The sequence below is a fragment of the Ranitomeya variabilis genome, chromosome 5 (assembly GCF_051348905.1).
Source record: "Ranitomeya variabilis isolate aRanVar5 chromosome 5, aRanVar5.hap1, whole genome shotgun sequence".
Lineage (NCBI taxonomy): Eukaryota > Metazoa > Chordata > Amphibia > Anura > Dendrobatidae > Ranitomeya > Ranitomeya variabilis.
In genome coordinates this window covers 560,137,200-560,157,834 of record NC_135236.1, presented here as the reverse complement: position 1 = coordinate 560,157,834, position 20,635 = coordinate 560,137,200, and the positions used below count along the sequence as shown (strand labels likewise).

Sequence of the window (20,635 nt, the reverse complement as noted above, 5' to 3'; positions counted from 1 at the left end):
TAGTTATGTCATAGTAGATAGAGGTGAGGAGGTCAGGGATGTCCTTGGTTAATGGGGCAGGGTCACATTGTAGGTATGTTGACCCATCATTATGGTTTAGCTACTGGTGGGACAGTTTAGGGAACAGGTGACAACTGAAGAACTGACAGCACTGTGACATTTGTCAACCCTGAGTTGGAGTGGTGTGACTGGGAAGTATTTATTCTGGTGCTGTCCATCTAGGATCTCCTCAGAGAAGAAAGTGTACTATGATTGATTTGATATATGTTGGGATCAATAGAAGCTGCTGTGGCCATATATTTCCACATCACTCAGCATTATGTCTTATTTGCTAATGCCGTAGAACTTTTACAATACCTTACTCAAGCACACAACAAAATCTCTTGTTGGCACCTGTGTAAGATATCATCATGCATTATATCCAGAAGGCAGGCAGAGCATTTTGGCAAAGTGCTCTATAGACAATTAGTAAATCATATTGCAGACACCATCAATTAACCCCTTAATGACAGCCGATACGTGTTTTAACTGCCCTAAGATATAAGAGAATAGCATCCCCATACAGGTGACGATCCAGCAGCCGTCAACTGGACACTATAGCTGACAATTTGCTGCATCAGCCACGATCAGTGTTGTCACCGTCCATATCTGTGTAACCCCTTAGATGCTGCTGTCAATAATGACTATGTCATATAAATGGTTAACAGAGTGTGGCTTGTCCCTCTTTATCCCTGTTGGCACACTGAAATCATGATTGTGTGGTCCTGATCTTTCTCATGGCAATTCAGGAGCAAATAGCGGCCTTAGAGTCTGCCGGCTACACTGACCTGTTAAAAAGTCAGCGACATTTAGGTTGTAAAAATCAACTATTTCATTCCTATCATGCCACTTTGTATTAATTCCTGAAAAGCACCTAAAGGGTTAAAAAACTACCTGACTGCAGTTTTCAGAATGTCAGGGGGTGCTGTTTTTAAAATGGTATAAGTTTTGGGTGTGTGCCAATATATAGGACCCCCAGAGTTACTTCAAACCTGGATAGGCCCCTAAAAAAATTATTTTGTAAATTTCCTTGAAAAAATGAAAAATTACTGCTACATTTGTAAACCTCTTAAAATGCTAATAACATAAAATAACATTTTACAATTGGTGCTGAAGTAAAGCAGACATGTGGGAAATATTATTTATTAATGTACTGCAGTGGTATGACTATCTCAAAGGGATAATCACTCAAAGTTTGAAAATTGCAATTTTTTTACATTTGCCAAATTTCTGATATTTTTTTTATAAATAAACACAAAACATATCAACCTAAATTTACCATTATCATAAAGTATAATGTGTCACGGAAAAACAATCTCAAAATCAATGGGATTTGTTGAAGCGTTCCAGATTTGTTACCACATAAAGTGACACTGGTCAGATTTTTTAAATTTGTCTCTGTTAAAATTGCCCTAAAATGTTATTTTATAAGTAAGAAAGTCTAATGAATTAAAAATAAATTTCTTTTCACATTTCCTGTCTTATATTAAAGCATTGTAAACGCATTCTGTGACTGTACGTACATAAAAAAACAGTATTACTCTTCAGTGATGTTTGTCACTGAGATGGTGATGTGACAAATTGTTTTACAAATTTTAATAGGAATTTAAAAATGTATTTTTGTAGTACTTAAAAGTTAAAGGGAACCTGCCATGTTGAAATAGTGTATGATCTGCAGACAGATTGTTATAGAGCAAGAGGACCTGATCAAATTGATGTACATTTTTGTGGGTAAATTTTCAGTGCAATATTGAAATCCCTGGTGTTGGATTTGAGTCCATTGGGCGGTGATTTAAAGTCTTCCCAGCATATTATTATCAGCTCATAGCTGACTATTTGCCTTTTTCTGGTTACTAAAAAGTGGGTACCCTAAAAAAATGACATCCTCCCTAATAAGACTAACTCTCTGCCACCCCAGAAATGGAGCATCAATTAGATGCAGCAATTCTGGGGCTTAGCCTCAGCACTTCCAAATTGTCCTGGTGCGGTGGCAATCAAGGTAAATGGTTTTGGGCTTGATGTCAGCTGTGTAATGTCCGCTGACATCAACTCCAGGGGTTAGTAATTGAGAGGCGTCTGTCAGACACCCCCCATTACTAACCCCATAGTCAAAAGAAAGAAACACACGCAAACCCCATCATGACACACACCCTTAAAATTTGGGACTCACTAAAATACTCCTGAAGTTTGTTTTCACCATTCTTACCTCTAGCTCTTCTTTGGGGTAATCCCCAGTTTCCCCCGAGTGTAGAGTCCCTCAAGAACTTTTGCTTCTGGGTCGCTGCTGGGATCACCAGAGTCCATCATCTTTTTAATGTGGATGGAATCATTCCATTTTCAGCCCTACAAGAAAAACACCACTTCCCCCCTGGAGAAGTGTTTTGCTACCTACAACTCAAGAATTTTGTCTCTTCGCTACTAAAAAACTCCACCTCGCCTTACACCTTCACTCCCTTTGAACAGAGATATCGTCAAAACCCACATGCTGCAGGCATAATATCACTTCTCTACTCCCATAGCCATTCTCACACACATAGGCAAGGCCTGAACTATGTCTCTCATCGGGAGTCTGATATCGGTTCTATTTTAATGGAGTCGGAGTGGTCCCAAATATGGTCTTCCTCCACAAGAGGGATACTAAACACTTTGATGCTGGAAACAAACCACAAAGTGTTAACGAGATGGTACCTAACCCCAGCCAGAATAGCTAGAGCAATCGCCAATTACTCTCCCAAATGCTTCAGAGGATGTTTCATATATGGTGGCAGTGTCCGATAGTCCGCAGATTCTGGATCAGAGCATATCACCTAATTTTTTCAATTACAAATCTTAATCTCAGAAAGAACCCATGGGAAGCTTTACTAAATAAACGTATTCTCAAAATCCCTAGACATACCCAAGCCCTCATTACATTTATATTTCTGGCAGCCAAACAATTGCTTTGAAGTGGAAAAAAGAGAACCTTGATTTATCTGATGTTAAGAGGCGCCTTTCATGGTATATGATAAATGAAAAGATATCAGCCATACTTACTGATAAGGCTAGTATATTTGAAAAAGTATGGCTTCCTTGGGCAGAATATGCTAATTATACCCCCTTTGCTAATCCTATTTTTCACTTAAACGCTCTAGGTTCTCCTGATTCTGGCTGAGTCTCAACACTGGATTTGGATACACTATACCCTCCTTCCCCCCCCCCCTTTTTATTTATGTTTTCTTCTATTGTTCCCCAACCTTGTGGTTTTGTACATGTTAGTATTCTCCATTTTAGTTTCCGAGTATATACTTGTACTGAAACTATTTTCTCTGCATTTATTGTAAACTTTGTTCAATAAAAACAATTGTTGAAAAAAAGAAAGAAACACACACAAAAGTCCTTTAGTTGTAAAACGCACTCCCCGACAAAGTCTCTTTTTTACCCATTCATTACTAAAAAAAAATAATAATCAACAGTGGTACGCTCTTTTGATTTGCCCGTTAATGTCGCGGTGACCAAAAAAACGTAATTCTGGCGTCTTGAATTTTTTCAAAGTTTAGCGATAAGGTGAATCCTTTTTTTTATTGATATATAGGGCGATTCTGAAAGCATAGATACCAAATATGTTAAGGTTTGATTTGTTTTATTGTTTTATTTTTGAATGGGGTGAAAGGGGGGTGATTTTAACTTTTATATTTTTTTAATTTTTTTCATATTTTTAAAAGATTTTTTTTTTACATTTGCCATGCTTCAATAGCCTCCATGGGAGGCTAGAAGCTGGCATAGCCTGATCGGCTCTGCTACATAGGAGCGATGCTCAGATCGCTTCTATGTATCTGAATTACAGTATTGCTATGAGCGCCGACCACAGGGTGGCACTCACAGCAATCAGGCATCAACAACCAGGGAGTTCATTCATTAGCGACAACACAAAGCTTTTTCACAATAATTGTAACAACATTTTGTACTTTTTTGTCATTTTGTTCTCCCAAAGACTAACTTAAAACAGTGATACCACTATGATAAATGTAACACGACTGTGGGACTTTCTGCAGTCACAAATTCACAGGGGGCTAAAACAACATGTAGGTTTTCGATTTTATTTCAATCAGATGCACCACATAATATCATTGTGGAGAATAGGTCGAGGACTGCTCATATCTATGGGGAAACCAAAGGTCTGAAATGCATAGTAGACATCTGAAATAAACCAATCGTAATATACAGTCATGAAGAACCCCCTGCATTTACCCGAAGTATGGACAATCTATGTATCTAGTACGTTACAAAAAAGATGGACTTATTTACTAAATCCAGTGCATGAATGGCTATGGATTAGCAACTAAGAGTACACATATTTAGGCTTCCTCCAATTTCATAAAATTTGATCTGTCATGGTGACATGGCAGAAGTTTGATTGCTGTGTATTTGGGTGCCAATTCCTCTACCAATCACTGTAAAGGATGGCTGTATTTGGCTCTGCTTGCTTGATTCTGAGAAACGTGAGCAGAGTCTGACTATGAGCTGTAAACCACTAACCCAAGATTTCCAAGGATCAGCTGAGAGGAGCTGGACAACGCTTATAGGGATCAGTGGGGATCTCATCACCCAAACCCTCACAAACATACTGTCATTTCAGAATTTTTCTGACATTGGAGGTATGTGTTAGGCGTGACAAAAATAGTTCTCTTACCTGTAACTCTGATTCCAAGCTATATTTGCGAGCCTGCTGTCTGATCTCTTCTGTCGGTGACCAAGGCCTCCCTTCACACCTGAAACCAAAGGTGAAACTACAGTTACTAATCAATCACTAACATCCAAAGAATGACCTGATAGACATTACGTGGGGCTCTTTTTTTCTGTTTTATGGAGAAAAAAACAATATTCTCTGAATTTATAAATTTAGTCAATTATTGAACATTCTTCTACAAAACATGTGAAAACACCCTAAGTGCATGTGCACATGGAACTATTATAATACGTAATTCCGTATACATTTTACTATAACATGTGCAATATTGAACAATTTAACTTTCTATTTAGAATATACTGTATACAAACGTGTGTGTACACTTTTTTTTTATCGTACGTACACTTCAACTGTGAGATACAGAATCTAAAAGTAAAAAAACAGAAAATCACATTGTATGATTTTTGAATAATTAAATAGCATTTTATTGCATGAAATAAGTAATTGATCAGCTACCAACCAGCAAGAATTCTGGCTCTCACAGACCTGTTAGTTTTTCTTTAAGAAGCTTTGATACTCTGCACTCGTGACCTGTATTAATTGCACATGTTTGAACTTGTTACCTGTATAAAAGACCCCTGCCCACACACTCAATTAATCACACTCTAACCTCTCTACCATGGCCAAGACCAAAGAGACGTCAAAGTACACCAAGGACAAAATTGTAGACCTGCACAGGGCTGCAGGACAAAAGGCAAGTGGATTGGTGAGAAGGCAACAACTGTTGGCACAATTATTAGAAAATGGAAGAAACATAAGATCACCGTCAATCTTCCTCGGTCTGGGGCTCCTTGCAAGATCTCGCCTCTTGGGTAAGGATGATTCTGAGAAAGGTAAGGAATAGTGTTGAGCGATACCGTCCGATACTTGAAAGTATCGGTATCGGAAAGTATCGGCCGATACCGGCAAAGTATCGGATCTAATCCGATACCCGATACCAATACAAGTCAATGGGACTCAAGTATCGGACGGTATCCCTGATGGTTCCCAGGGTCTGAAGGAGAGGAAACTCTCCTTCAGGCCCTGGGACCCATATTAATGTGTAAAATAAAGAATTAAAATAAAAAATATTGCTATACTCACCTCTCCGACGCAGCCTGGACCTCACCGAGGGAACCGGCAGCGTTCTTTGCTTAAAATGCGCGCTTTTCCTTCCTTCCGTGACGTCACGGCTTCTGATTGGTCGCGTGCCGCCCATGTGGCCGCGACGCGACCAATCACAGCAAGCCGTGACGTAATTTTCAGGTCCTTCTAGGCATTCAGTATTTTAAAATTACGTTCCGGCTTTGTGATAGGTCGCGTCGCGGTCACATGGGCGACGCGACCAATCACAAGCCGTGACGTCACGGGAGGCAGGAGACGCGCGCATTTTAAAATGTGCGCGTGTCCAGCCTCCCGTGACGTCACGGCTTGTGATTGGTCGCGTCGCCCATGTGGCCGCGACGCAACCAATCACAGCAAGCCGTGACGTAATTTCAGGTCCTTCAGGATTTTAAAATTACGTTCTGGCTTGTGATTGGTCGCGTCGCGGTCACATGGGCGACGCGACCAATCACAAGCCGTGACGTCACGGGAGGCTGGACACGCGCGCATTTTAAAATGCGCGCGTCTCCTGCCTCCCGTGACGTCACGGCTTGTGATTGGTCGCGTCGTCCATGTGACCGCGATGCGACCAATCACAAAGCCGGAACGTAATTTTAAAATACTGAATGCCTAGAAGGACCTGAAAATTACGTCACCCCTTGCTGTGATTGGTCGCGTCGCGGCCACATGGGCGGCACGCGACCAATCAGAAGCCGTGACGTCACGGAAGGAAGGAAAAGCGCGCATTTTAAGCAAAGAACGCTGCCGGTTCCCTCGGTGAGGTCCAGGCTGCGTCGGAGAGGTGAGTATAGCAATATTTTTTATTTTAATTCTTTCTTTTACACATTAATGTTGTTTCGATACCGATACCCGATACCACAAAAGTATCGGATCTCGGTATCGGAATTCCGATACAGCAAATATCGGCCGATACCCGATACTTGCGGTATCGGAATGCTCAACACTAGTAAGGAATCAACCCAGAACAGCACAGGAGGACGGGGTCAATGATCTGAAGAGAGCTGGGACCACAGTCTCAAACATTACCGTTTATAACACACTACGCCGTCATGGATTAAAATCCAAGGGCAAGGCCCCCTGCTCATGCCAGCAAATGTCCAGGCCTGTTTGAAGTTCGCCAATAACCATCTGGATGATCCACAGGAGGCATGGAAGAAGGTCAAGTGGTCAAATGAGACCAAAATAGAACTTTTTGGTATCAACTCTACTCGCCATGTTTGGAGTAAGAAGAAGGATTAATAGAACCCCCAAAACACTTCCCAATCGTGAATTATGGTGGGGGAAAGATCATACTTTGGGGGTGCTTTTCTGCAAAGGGTACAGGATGACTTTGTATTGAAGGTAGGATAGATGGGGTCTTGTATCGTGAAAATTTGGCCAACAACCTCCTTTCCTCAGTAAGAGCATTGAAGATTTTTTTTGTGGTTGAGTCTTCCAGCATGACAATAACCGGAAACACACAGTCAGGGCAGTGGCTCTGTAAGAAGCATTTCAAGGTCCTGGAGTGGCATAACCAGTCTCCAGACCTGAACCCAATCTTTGGAGGTATCTGAAACTCAATGTTGCCCAGGGACAACCCCAAGATCTGGAAAAGATCTGTATGGAGGAGTCGGCCAAAATTCCTGGTGCAGTGTGTGCCAACTTGGTCAATAACTACAGGAAATGTCTGACCTCTGAAAGTGCAAACAAATGTATTCATACCAAATTTTAAATTCTGTTTTTCTATTGTATCAAATACTTATTTCATGCAATTAAATGCAAATTAATTACGTAACAATCATTCAATGTGATTTTCTGAATTTTTTTTAAGATTCTGCCTCTCACAGTTGAACTATACCTTCGATAAAAATTACAGACCTCTCCATTCGTTGTAGGTGGGAAAATGTGTAAAATCAGCAGTGTACAAAATACTTATTTTACCCACCGTATATGCACTGTACGTGCTTATTAGAAGAATAAAACATGAATACAGACTATGACCTCATTCACTCATCAGTATTTTTGTATCAGTGTTTGCTTGCCAAAGCCAGAAGTGGAACTTATAGAGAAAAGCTTTATTTAAAAGATTGAAACCTGTTCTGTGTTTTGGAGACATTTCTGGTTTTGGCATACAAATACTGATCAAAAATACTGATGTTACTGAGACCTTAGGGTGTGTGCATACAAAACCAATTTCAAGTAGATTGTGCCCGGAATTTGCCTACCCCCCACGCAAAGGCACCCCATAAAATCAAGACAATGCACAAAACGCCTTGCTGTGCACATGTTCTGTCTTAGGTCACGTCTTTTAGCCACTTAAGGTATAAAGCCACCTGCTCGCTATACTTCAAAGTATAAAGTAAAAGACGCCGGTGGCAGAGCTATTAGAATAATGATGGCAGAACCGCTGCTTCAGGAAAACTACCACTGGCTTTTTCCTTAAGCTTCGCCTGGGAAAACTCAGCTGGGTGTGCCAGCGTCTAAAAGACGTTGTGTGCACACGCTGTAAAGCCTAAGGGGAAAATGTATCAAACATTTTGTGCCAGCTTTTCACTGTCGTAAAGTCCCAGAGTGGATGTACCTTCTAATTATATGACTATATCTAGTGAAAAATAATGGAGGTTTCTTAGATTCCCTCTGCTTTGAACACTGACTGGTAGTATTACTTGCTGTCCTTATAACTGAATCCCCCTCTTTTAATACATTGACAGGACAGGTCTTCCAGAGCAAGAGCAGATCCTTCTGAGAGGATGTCTATTATGGCTCATTGAGAAAATCCCAATGATAATTACAATGAAAATTCTAAAAAATATTATAATAGTACATGTATATTAATAATTTCATTATTGCATATCATTGCATTTCCAAGCAGTGTAGGAGCTCCTTTCCATATGCTTGTTGTTGACTAAAATGAATTTCCAGTTTTGCACTATTGTAATTATTAGATTAGAGATCTCTGATGAATATATGAATATGTACCATAGACCAAAAAGACAAAAAAACGGCACTGTCTGAACAAAGCCAAGTCTGCTCCACTCCTGGAGTGAGGTGTTAATCAACAGTCATTATACTGCCGGCCACATATGCTCAGATCGGGTGCTCTTCAGAATGACCCGTAGAAGCGCAAGCACAGCGCGAAACGGCCGTCGTTTGCTCCTGCTCGCATGAGCTCCTTTCCTCACTCCCCTGGCCATGAAGTTTTTATATGAAGATTGAATAAAGATTGCCAACTTTTAGATCGGTGAGTGCCTTCTTTTTTCTTGCATGTACTATATGAATATGTACATACTGTATGTATTGGGCAAAGAGGACTTACTTTTCCAATAAGCCTAATAAAATATTTCAACGCCAGTTAGTAAAAGATTAGTCATCACTCTCACATATTCAACACCTTATATGTGAAGTGCCTGTGAAACATGTTTTTGAGAGGTCCTTCATATGGCACTTTGAACATTAAGTAAATTCCTAAGTGTTTAAGTAATTAGAAATGTGGCTAGTTTATGGTAGATTTCTAAAATCTGACAATTCAGGCATGATTACGTGTCTCACTCCAGGACATAGGAGAAAGTGTGACTTCTTACACCTATACTTCAACTTCATAGGAAGGTGTGAATGTCAGAAATTCAGGTGGGTTCAAGGAATACGTATCTGCTATTCATTCTGTGATTTTACTAAGGAAGTGGAGCTCTAGCCTCCAATGTGATACAGTTTGCACGTTATATCAAATGGCACAATATCGATTTTTCCATTGAAAAATAAATAAAATCGATACTTCTAAGTTTTGCCACTTAATATGAAAGCTGAATAATGCAGGTATATAGAATCTGACTCCAATGATGTATCACTTACTGGGCTGTTTATTATAGTTTTGATAAAATCACTGTTTTATCAGTAGGAGAGGACTAGTAAACCTGTTGAATGCAGTCCTCCATATTCATTAGCTCTGTGTAACCCCGCCCCCACCACTGATTGGCAGATTTCTGTGTACACTATGCATAGGCAGAAACCTCCCAATCAGTGGTGGGGGCTGGGTTATATGACAGCAATAAGGTCAATAAGTGATACATCACTGTCATCAGAGTCTCTGACCCTTATTCATGCTGCTCTTAGATGGGGTAGCAAAAATCTGGTGACAGGTTCACCTTTAAGATATAATTCATACTTGATCCACCCTGTTAGATAAGACACCAGCACTCATTGAATAGGATTAGTATATAACAGTGCAGCTATAGTGAAGGATTATGATACTACTGTATGTAGTTTACAACTGAATAAATAGAAATTTATACAGTGTATTGTGAACTAATTTTAATATATCTATTATTGCTGGTTTAATAAAATAACACTGCCAGCAACTGCAGATTGTATAAGCTATAGCAATATTTTTACACCAGAAAAGTGATGTACAGAGCTCCCCATGGCCTTTCCAATCTTGCTTTCTGCTGTTCTGGAACAATACCATACTACCACATACTACTATCAGACACACAGTTGGCTAGCTATATACTGAACTTGTTCTGAATTCTACACAGGACACTTTGTGAAGAATAGCAGAAATATCTGAATGTAAATGATTGAGACATCCTCCAAGACCTAATTAGAAGATCTTCAGCCCCAGTATGCATGACACAGGTAATCCTGGAAAGTAAGCAACATAATCTTCTTTCCATTCCAGTAATCCTGACTACAAGCTGGTTTAATACAATACTATTCAGTCCAATGGATACATAAAGTTCTCAGGAATAATGTGATGAGAACAGTTGTTTCGTACTACTACTAGAAAAGCAATCCATGTCTCCAGCAAGAAAATAGAAGAACTTTTGAGGAACCTTTGCCCGGTGTTTAGTGACAGTGGTACATGAAGAGGTTATGCTGATGGTACGACCACATAAACCAGTAATTTCATATCATAAAGGGTCCTGTCTACACTGTAGTCAGAAACTTTCGACCTGCAGTTTCCACAGATTTGACAGAGAAGTGCTGCATGCAGAGTCAAGTTTGCCATCAAAATAATAATAATTATTATTATTATTTATTGTTATAGCGCCATTTATTCCATGACGCTTTACATGTGAGGAGGGGTATATGCAGCGCCCCAGAGTCCTGGTCGTTGCAGTACTGATGCTCCGCCGCTAAGGGGAGTGATGGTACGTCTGATGGCACCTAAAGGGCCACTGTCACCCCCTCCAGCCGTTATAATCTAAAAGAGCCACCTTGTGCATCAGTAATGCTGCAGTCTAACAAGGTGGCTCTTTTAGTTTTTGTTTCTGTTATTCCCACAATAAATGTATTTATAATTTTGCTGAAATACCTCTCTTTGTACCTGGAGGCGGGTCTGAAGACTCCTCTTAGAGGCGCCCAACTGCCGTCAGTCATCTCTTGTGTTGATTTTCGCCGTCCCCTCACCGCTGTTATTGTGTGAAATCCGGCGCCTGCACTCTGCTCTCCTGCCTTGCGCAGGCGCATAGAGCATTTGCAGTCCTAGCGCTGGTGCCGGGTTCCGTTCTGCGCCTGTGTGGGCAGTGCGGCCACCCTGTTACTGAATCCCCGCCCGCACTGTGTTATGCATTATGCACAGTGCGGGGCTGGCATTCCTGGGCATGTGCACTGCGCTTGTCAGACGCTCCCTGTTGTGGATTCTGTTGGTGGGCTCCCTCTGGTGGTTACTGCTGGTACTGGGTGACTTTGGTGGGTTGCGGCCTTTGGTTTCCACCTGTCCATCAGAGGCTGGGTGTTTCCTATTTTACCTGGCCTTTCTGTCATTTCCCTTGCCGGCTATCAATGTGTTCAGATGTGCTCTGTTTGGTTCCTGCCTACCTGCTCCCAGATCTTTCAGGATAAGCTAAGTGCTGATTTTCAGTTGTTTGGTTTTTGGTCCAGCTTGCTTAGAATGTCTCTATGCTAGCTGGTTGCTCTAGTGGACTGAGGTTCTCCCCATGTGCCATGAGTTGGCACATGGGTTCTTGTAATCTCAGGATGGTTTTTTTGATTAGGGTTTTTTGCTGACCGCTCAGTCCCCTTTTGTATCATTCTGCTTTCTAGTTTTCAGCGGGCCTCTATTTGCTAAAGCTATATACATCATCTCTATGTGTGTGCCTTCCTCTCATTTCACCGTCAATACATGTGGGGGGCAACTATACCTTTGGGGTTAATTCCTCTGGAGGCAAGTGAGGTCTTGTTTTCTCTGCAGTACTAGTTAGCTCTTAGGCTGGTGCGTGGCGTCTAGAACCAACGTAGGAACGCTCCCTGGCTATCTCTAGTTGCGTTTGTCAGGCGTAGGGCAGCGGTCAGCCCAGGTTCCATCACCCTAGAGCTCGTCCGATATTTGTTATACTTTGCTTGTCCTGTGCTATCCCTAGCCATTGGGGATTCATGACAGTATAGCCGGCCCACAAAGTGTTAATTGTTTGGGCTGAAGCAGGAGGAAAAGAAGTGTTCTAGGAAAAAAAATTTTTTTTTTTCCTTCAGAGTTTTGCTGCCTAGCCCTTAATTGCTGTCTAGCTGCTTCTTACCTCCTCTTAACCCTTGAATGGCTCTGATCTTAGCTGTTTATCATGGATGTCCAGAGTTTGGCTTCCAGCCTGAGTAATCTCGCGGCAAAGGTTCAAAACATACAGGATTTCATTGTTCACACTTCCATGTCTGAACCTAGAATTCCTATTCCAGAGTTTTTTTCTGGAGATAGATCTACCTTCCTGAACTTCAGGAACAATTGTAAATTGTTTCTCTCTTTGAAATCTCGCTCCTCTGGAGACCCTGCTCAACAGGTCAAGATTGTTATATCGTTCCTACGGGGCGACCCTCAGAATTGGGCATTTGCATTGGCACCAGGGGATCCTGCGTTGCTCAGTGTGGATGCGTTTTTTCTGGCATTGGGATTGCTCTATGAGGAACCTAACCTAGAGATTCAGGCTGAAAAGGCTTTATTAGCCCTCTCTCAGGGGCATGATGAAGCGGAAAAATATTGTCAGAAATTTCGGAAATGGTCGGTGCTTACTCAGTGGAATGAGTGCGCCCTGGCTGCAAACTTCAGAAATGGTCTTTCTGAGGCCATTAAGGATATTATGGTGGGGTTCCCTGCGCCTACAGGTCTGAATGAGTCTATGGCTATGGCCATTCAGATTGATCGGCGTTTACGGGAGCGCAAACCCGTGCACCAGTTGGCGGTGTCTTCTGAACAGGCACCTGAGACTATGCAATGTGATAGAATTCAGTCCAGAAGTGAACGGCAAAATTATAGGCGGAAAAATGGTTTGTGTTTTTATTGTGGTGATTCAGCTCATGTTATATCAGCATGCTCTAAACGCACAAAAAGGGTTGATAAATCTTTTGCCATTGATACTCTGCAGTCTAAGTTCATTTTGTCTGTGACTCTGATTTTTTCACTGTCTTCCATTTCCGTCGATGCCTATGTGGATTCAGGCGCTGCCCTGAGTCTTATGGATTGGTCATTTGCTAAACGCTGCGGTTTTAGTCTAGAGCCTCTGGAAGTTCCTATTCCTCTGAAGGGAATTGATTCTACACCATTGGCTATGAATAAACCGCAGTATTGGACACAAGTGACCATGCGCATGACTCCCGTTCATCAGGAGGTGATTCGCTTCCTTGTACTGTATAATTTACATGATGTACTAGTGCTTGGTCTGCCATGGTTACAAACTCATAATCCTGTCCTGGACTGGAAAACAATGTCTGTGCTAAGCTGGGGATGTCAGGGGGTTCATGATCATGCACCTCCAATTTCTATCGCTTCATCGACTCCTTCGGAGATCCCTGCGTTTTTGTCAGATTATAAGGATGTTTTTGAGGAGCCTAAGCTCAATTCGCTCCCTCCTCATAGAGAGTGTGACTGTGCTATAGAATTGATTCCTGGCAGTAAGTTCCCTAAGGGTCGTTTATTTAATCTGTCACTGCCAGAGCATACTGCTATGCGGAATTATATTAAGGAGTCCTTGGAAAAGGGACATATTCGTCCATCTTCGTCCCCTCTGGGAGCAGGTTTTTTTTTTCGTGGCAAAAAAGATGGTTCCCTGAGGCCTTGTATAGATTATCGCCTTCTGAATAAGATTACAGTCAAATACCAGTATCCATTGCCATTATTTACTGATTTGTTTGCTCGCATTAAGGGGGCTAGGTGGTTCACTAAAATAGATCTTCGTGGTGCGTATAATCTGGTGCGGATAAAACAGGGTGATGAGTGGAAAACCGCATTTAATACGCCTGAGGGCCATTTTGAGTATTTGGTAATGCCTTTTGGACTCTCCAATGCTCCGTCAGTCTTTCAGTCCTTTATGCACAATATTTTCCGTGAATATCTGGATAAGTTTATGATTGTGTATTTGGATGATATTTTGGTGTTTTCTGATGACTGGGAGTCTCATGTTCTACAGGTCAGGAAGGTGTTTCAGGTTTTGCGGGCCAATTCTCTGTTTGTGAAGGGCTCAAAGTGTCTCTTCGGAGTCCAGAAGATTTCTTTTTTGGGGTACATTTTTTCTCCTTCTACTATTGAGATGGATCCCGTTAAGGTTCGGGCTATTTGTGACTGGACACAACCTACATCTGTTAAGAGCCTTCAGAAGTTCTTGGGGTTTGCTAATTTTAATCGTCGGTTCATTGCTAATTTTTCCAGTATTGTTAAACCTTTGACGGATTTGACTAAAAAGGGTGCTGATGTTGCTGATTGGTCTCCTGCGGCCGTGGAGGCCTTTCGGGAACTTAAGCGCCGGTTTTCTTCTGCTCCTGTGTTGTGTCAACCAGATGTTTCACTTCCTTTTCAGGTGGAGGTTGATGCTTCCGAGATTGGAGCGGGGGCGGTTTTGTCACAGAGAAGTTCTAATGGCTCGGTGATGAAGCCATGTGCTTTCTTCTCTAGAAAATTCTCGCCCGCCGAGCGCAATTATGATGTGGGTAATCGGGAGCTTTTGGCCATGAAGTGGGCATTTGAGGAGTGGCGTCATTGGCTTGAGGGTGCTAAACATCGCGTGGTGGTCTTGACTGATCACAAGAATCTCATTTACCTTGAGTCTGCCAGGCGTTTGAATCCTAGACAGGCTCGTTGGTCATTATTTTTTTCTCGTTTCAATTTCGTGGTTTCATACCTGCCAGGTTCAAAGAATGTGAAGGCAGATGCTCTTTCCAGGAGTTTTGTGCCTGACTCTCCTGGAGACACTGGGCCTGCTGGTATCCTTAGGGATGGGGTAATATTGTCTGCCGTATCCCCAGACTTGCGACGCGCATTGCAGGAGTTTCAGGTGGATAAACCGGATCGATGTCCACCAGAAAGACTGTTTGTTCCGGATGATTGGACCAGTAGAGTAATCTCCGAGGTCCATTCTTCTGTGTTGGCTGGTCATCCGGGAATATTTGGTACAAGAGATTTGGTGGCCAGGTCTTTTTGGTGGCCTTCCTTGTCTAGGGATGTGCGTACCTTTGTGCAGTCTTGTGAAGTGTGTGCTCGAGCTAAGCCTTGCTGTTCACGGGCCAGTGGGTTGTTGTTATCTTTGCCCATCCCGAAGAGGCCTTGGACGCACATTTCCATGGATTTTATTTCTGATCTCCCGGTTTCACAGAAAATGTCCGTTATCTGGGTTGTGTGTGACCGCTTTTCTAAGATGGTTCATTTGGTGCCCTTGCCTAAGTTACCCTCCTCCTCTGAGTTGGTTCCCTTGTTTTTTCAGAACGTGGTTCGTTTGCATGGGATTCCGGAGAATATCGTTTCTGACAGGGGATCCCAGTTTGTGTCTAGATTTTGGCGGACGTTTTGTGCCAAGATGGGCATTGATTTGTCTTTCTCGTCTGCATTCCATCCTCAGACGAATGGCCAGACGGAGCGAACTAATCAGACCTTGGAAACTTATTTGAGGTGTTTTGTTTCTGCTGATCAGGATGACTGGGTTGCTTTTTTGCCACTGGCCGAATTTGCTCTTAATAATCGGGCTAGTTCTGCCACGTTGGTCTCTCCTTTTTTTTGTAATTCGGGGTTTCATCCTCGTTTTTCCTCGGGTCAGGGGGAATCTTCGGATTGTCCTGGAGTGGATGTGGTGGTGGACAGGCTACATCAGATTTGGAATCAGGTGGTGGACAATTTGAAGTTATCTCAGGAGAAGACTCAGCAGTTTGCTAATCGCCATCGCCGCGTGGGTCCCCGACTTCTTGTTGGGGACTTGGTGTGGTTGTCTTCTCGTTTTGTCCCTATGAAGGTCTCTTCTCCTAAGTTCAAGCCTCGGTTCATCGATCCTTATAGGATTTCGGAGATTCTTAACCCTGTATCTTTTCGTTTGGATCTCCCAGCATCGTTTGCTATTCATAATGTGTTCCATCGGTCGTTGTTGCGGAGGTATGAGGTACCCGTTGTTCCTTCGGTCGAGCCTCCTGCTCCGGTGCTGGTGGAGGGAGAATTGGAGTATGTTGTTGAAAAGATCTTGGATTCTCGTGTTTCCAGACGCAAACTCCAGTATTTGGTTAAGTGTAAGGGTTATGGTCAGGAGGATAATTCCTGGGTGGTCGCCTCCGATGTTCACGCGACTGATTTGGTCCGCGCCTTCCATAGAGCTCACCCTGATCGCCCTGGGGGTTCTCGTGAGGGTTCGGTGACCCCTCCTCAAGGGGGGGGGGTACTGTTGTGGATTCTGTTGGTGGGCTCCCTCTGGTGGTTACTGCTGGTACTGGGTGACTTTGGTGGGTTGCGGCCTTTGGTTTCCACCTGTCCATCAGAGGCTGGGTGTTTCCTATTTTACCTGGCCTTTCTGTCATTTCCCTTGCCGGCTATCAATGTGTTCAGATGTGCTCTGTTTGGTTCCTGCCTACCTGCTCCCAGATCTTTCAGGATAAGCTAAGTGCTGATTTTCAGTTGTTTGGTTTTTGGTCCAGCTTGCTTAGAATGTCTCTATGCTAGCTGGTTGCTCTAGTGGACTGAGGTTCTCCCCATGTGCCATGAGTTGGCACATGGGTTCTTGTAATCTCAGGATGGTTTTTTTGATTAGGGTTTTTTGCTGACCGCTCAGTCCCCTTTTGTATCATTCTGCTTTCTAGTTTTCAGCGGGCCTCTATTTGCTAAAGCTATATACATCATCTCTATGTGTGTGCCTTCCTCTCATTTCACCGTCAATACATGTGGGGGGCAACTATACCTTTGGGGTTAATTCCTCTGGAGGCAAGTGAGGTCTTGTTTGCTCTGCAGTACTAGTTAGCTCTTAGGCTGGTGTGTGGCGTCTAGAACCAACGTAGGAACGCTCCCTGGCTATCTCTAGTTGCGTTTGTCAGGCGTAGGGCAGCGGTCAGCCCAGGTTCCATCACCCTAGAGCTCGTCCGATATTTGTTATACTTTGCTTGTCCTGTGCTATCCCTAGCCATTGGGGATTCATGACAGCTCCCCATGTCCCCCGCCTTTCAGCATTGCCGGAATATACAGGCATCCTTGCCGGCGTTTGGAACAGCCGCACAGAACAATGCTGGAAGGCGGGGGACCTGGGGAGCGTCTGACAAGCGCAGTGCGCATGCCCAGGAATCCCAGCCCCGCACTGTGCATAATGTGTAACAGTGCGGGGCGGGGATTCAGTAACAGGGTGGCCGCACTGCCCGCACAGGCGCAGAACGGAACCCGGCACCAGCGCTAGGACGGCAAATGCTCTATGCGCCTGCGCAAGGCAGAAGAGCAGAGCGCAGGCGCCGGATTTCACATAATAACAGCGCTGAGGGGGCGGCGACAATCAACACAAGAGATAAAAAGCAAAGCAGAGGACAGCGCCACACCAGGAAGTGTTTAAGCAATAGCACACTTTATTCCGCCTCCTGTGGCAACGTTTCGGTCCGAGGACCTTTATCAAGCACGGACCGAAACGTTGCCACAGGAGGCGGAATAAAGTGTGCTATTGCTTAAACACTTCCTGGTGTGGCGCTGTCCTCTGCTTTGCTTTTTATCGTGGATTATTACCGGGAGGACCCCCTGGTGTGGACGTGCGCTCTGATGTCCATGGAGACAACGTTAGTATTGGGTGCGGCCTGACTAATTCTTTGGTTGGATTCTTGAATCAACACAAGAGATGACTGACGGCAGTTGGGCGCTTCTAAGAGGAGGCTTCAGACCCGCCTCCAGGTACAAAGAGAGGTATTTCAGCAGAATTATAAATACATTTATTGTGGGAATAACAGAAACAAAAACTAAAAGAGCCACCTTGTTAGACTGCAGCATTACTGATGCACAAGGTGGCTCTTTTAGTTTATAACGCCTGGAGGGGGTGACAGTGGCACTTTAAGGAGTTCACCTGACCAGGTATCACAGACACCAATACACTTCATAGTCTGGCCTCCAGGGGGAGCAAAGGGCACTATGTATTAGGCCTCTCCTCACAATCTGGTAAAACTGGGGGTTGGATAGAAAGTTAGACAGAAGCTGACTGGGTTGGAACCAGGCAACATCCTGTGGCAGAGGGTGTTGCGGGGGGAAGAATCGGGGGGGTCCCTGTCAGGGGTGGGATCCTGACAGAGGCCTAGCGAACAAGACAGAACGTTAAGGAACCGCGCCTGCACTACATCGCGGCGGTATCTCAAGAAAGGACAAGAAGCGAGGTTTATTGTGAAGAGTGAGAAACGAGATCATAGCAAAAAGGAGATAACACCAGTAGGAGTCGTGCCGTAAGATCGAGGCAACATCCTACTGAGGCACGTAGCTGGTGGCCGGAACGCCGAGGAGTATTGGGCTCCAAGCATTACTTCAAACCAACGGCAGGACAATTAATTATAGGTTGGCTGTCTCACCTAAATCACCTAAGCAGACATAGGGGGCAATTGTGGGAGAGGGGCGTCACTAGGGTCCCGGAAGAACTCCAGGCCTACCCATCATACGGGTGCGTCCTAGCCATATCATCTGGGGGACGGAGAAGAACATCAGAACAGATATAAGTTGTGGGAAAGAACATCAGACACAGACACAACAGTTGTGAGGACTATCCCATGGTGCTCAGCAGGGAAGTACTACACCACACAGGCGCTAGAAGGTAGGTACAGATTTCCACCTGCAAAGGGAACTCTGGAGGTGCCATCGGACCGGCCGGTCTCAGACAGCCCTGTTAACCGTACTCTGGATTGAGGACCTTGAAGCCTTCAGTAAAGAGGTAAAGAGACTGCAACCCTGTGTCCTCGTTATTCACCGCGACCTGCACCACCACCTACACCTTCCATTGGACGCCCCTTAGCAGGGTCACGGACCAGGTCTAGCCACCGTGACAACCCCAGAACTGAGACAGAGAAGCCCGGTACCGAGTACCCCACGGCCCTGCGTCTGGGGGCGCTCCAAACTTGGCGTCACGAACAGGATCTACTCAAGCCTGAAGAATCAGGTCATGTCCGCCTTGGAACTGTGATTTATTGTGCTTGAATTGTGACTTATTGCAAAGACTGTTGATTGCCACTTGCCGCCAAAAGTTCCCGCCAAAACCGCCGCCATTGCAGCGCCACGGGGAGCGCAGAAGAAGGGAGTGCCATGGGAGGAGACTATCCAAGCGGCGCCAAAAGTGGCGACCGCCCCCTCCGACTACTGCTGCGAGATGACGACCTGCCCAGAAGCAGAAGAGAACCGCCTCCTGATTTGCAACGGCGGGAACGAGGGGGAGAAGGAGCTACACCCGCGGAAAATGGAGGGGCAGCGTGCATTGCCACCGAAGATCTCGGAGCAGGGATGGCGACCAGCGAGTCCCAGAGCGACGGCGAAGTGATCCCGGCCTGTTCTTGCCCAACGGAGATGGACCCGAACCCACCGCAGCTGGAAGATCCGGACCTCTCGGAGCTACAGGCGGCGGAACCGAGCCAGCCTACCCCGAACGTGGGGCCAGCCGATGCGGAGCAATGGAAGTCGGAGCTGTGCCAGGAGGCCGCCCTGGAGGAACCGCGGTCAGGGCTGCAGCCGATTCCAGTGTCCTTGTCAACAGGACAGATCGACATCGGTGGAATCACATCAGACGCAGGTATGGAAAGCGTCCCTGCTCCCCCGACCGATCCTGCTCTCCCGACCGACCCTGCTCCCGTGACCGCTCCCCAGCCCGACAATAACCGAGTTTTCACCGCTGAGCTAGTAATACTGACCCCAGGCACCATGGAGAAGCTGGTGCCTCCGTTACCAACAACGATGGGGAAACCGCTAGATGTGAGCTCAGAAGGGGTGACTTTCCAGTGAGATACCCCACGGATCGGGCCGGATGGGGCCAGGCAGGAGGGCCTCAGCATTGCTGCTCTCACCTGGGAACAGTATAAGCAATGCTTAATTCGACAATGGCAAAACCAAAAAGAGACAGAACCAAATGACCCACCGAGAGTACAGAGACCAAAGACTGAACACAACAGGAGGAACTCGGTAAGGCAGGGGACTGTACTAGCCTTTCAACCGAAGCGGGGTTGGGGCTCTATACAAGAACCGGGACTGCCGACTGAAATCTTCTTTACCAGCTATAATGTGAAAACCCCGTCCCGCAATCGATATGACAATCAGCTACCATGTAAAGGGGACCAGGTGACCTACACTCGCCACCGGAGTGCGCAGGGGTGGTGCGCTCGAGACGTCCAACGATGCGAGCCGGCCGTAGCGCCACCTGCTGTCCCAACTACGACTAACCCAGATTTGACCAACGCCACTACTGTCGCCACGGTGTGTATTATCGCTGCTACTGAACTTGCAACCACAGCTGACTTCCGAATCCAGACGCCGGGTGATTTGACCGCGCCTGGGAGACCAACCAATGATACCAGTTTTGCATCCGTCAAGGACAGAGGACCGCAGCCTTCCCGGCCGGCGAG

At 44.8% G+C, this 20,635-nt stretch overlaps 1 protein-coding gene across 1 annotated transcript in view; it reads right to left on the bottom strand.

Moving 5' to 3' along the window:
- Nucleotides 1–20,635, bottom strand: part of PDLIM4 (PDZ and LIM domain 4) — a 349,721-nt gene that overhangs the window by 211,727 nt on the left and 117,359 nt on the right. Inside the window, exon 3 of the mRNA XM_077265960.1 lies at nucleotides 4,709–4,787. Coding sequence (XP_077122075.1) covers nucleotides 4,709–4,787 — 79 coding nt within the window. The remainder of the gene's footprint in view (nucleotides 1–4,708; nucleotides 4,788–20,635) is intronic.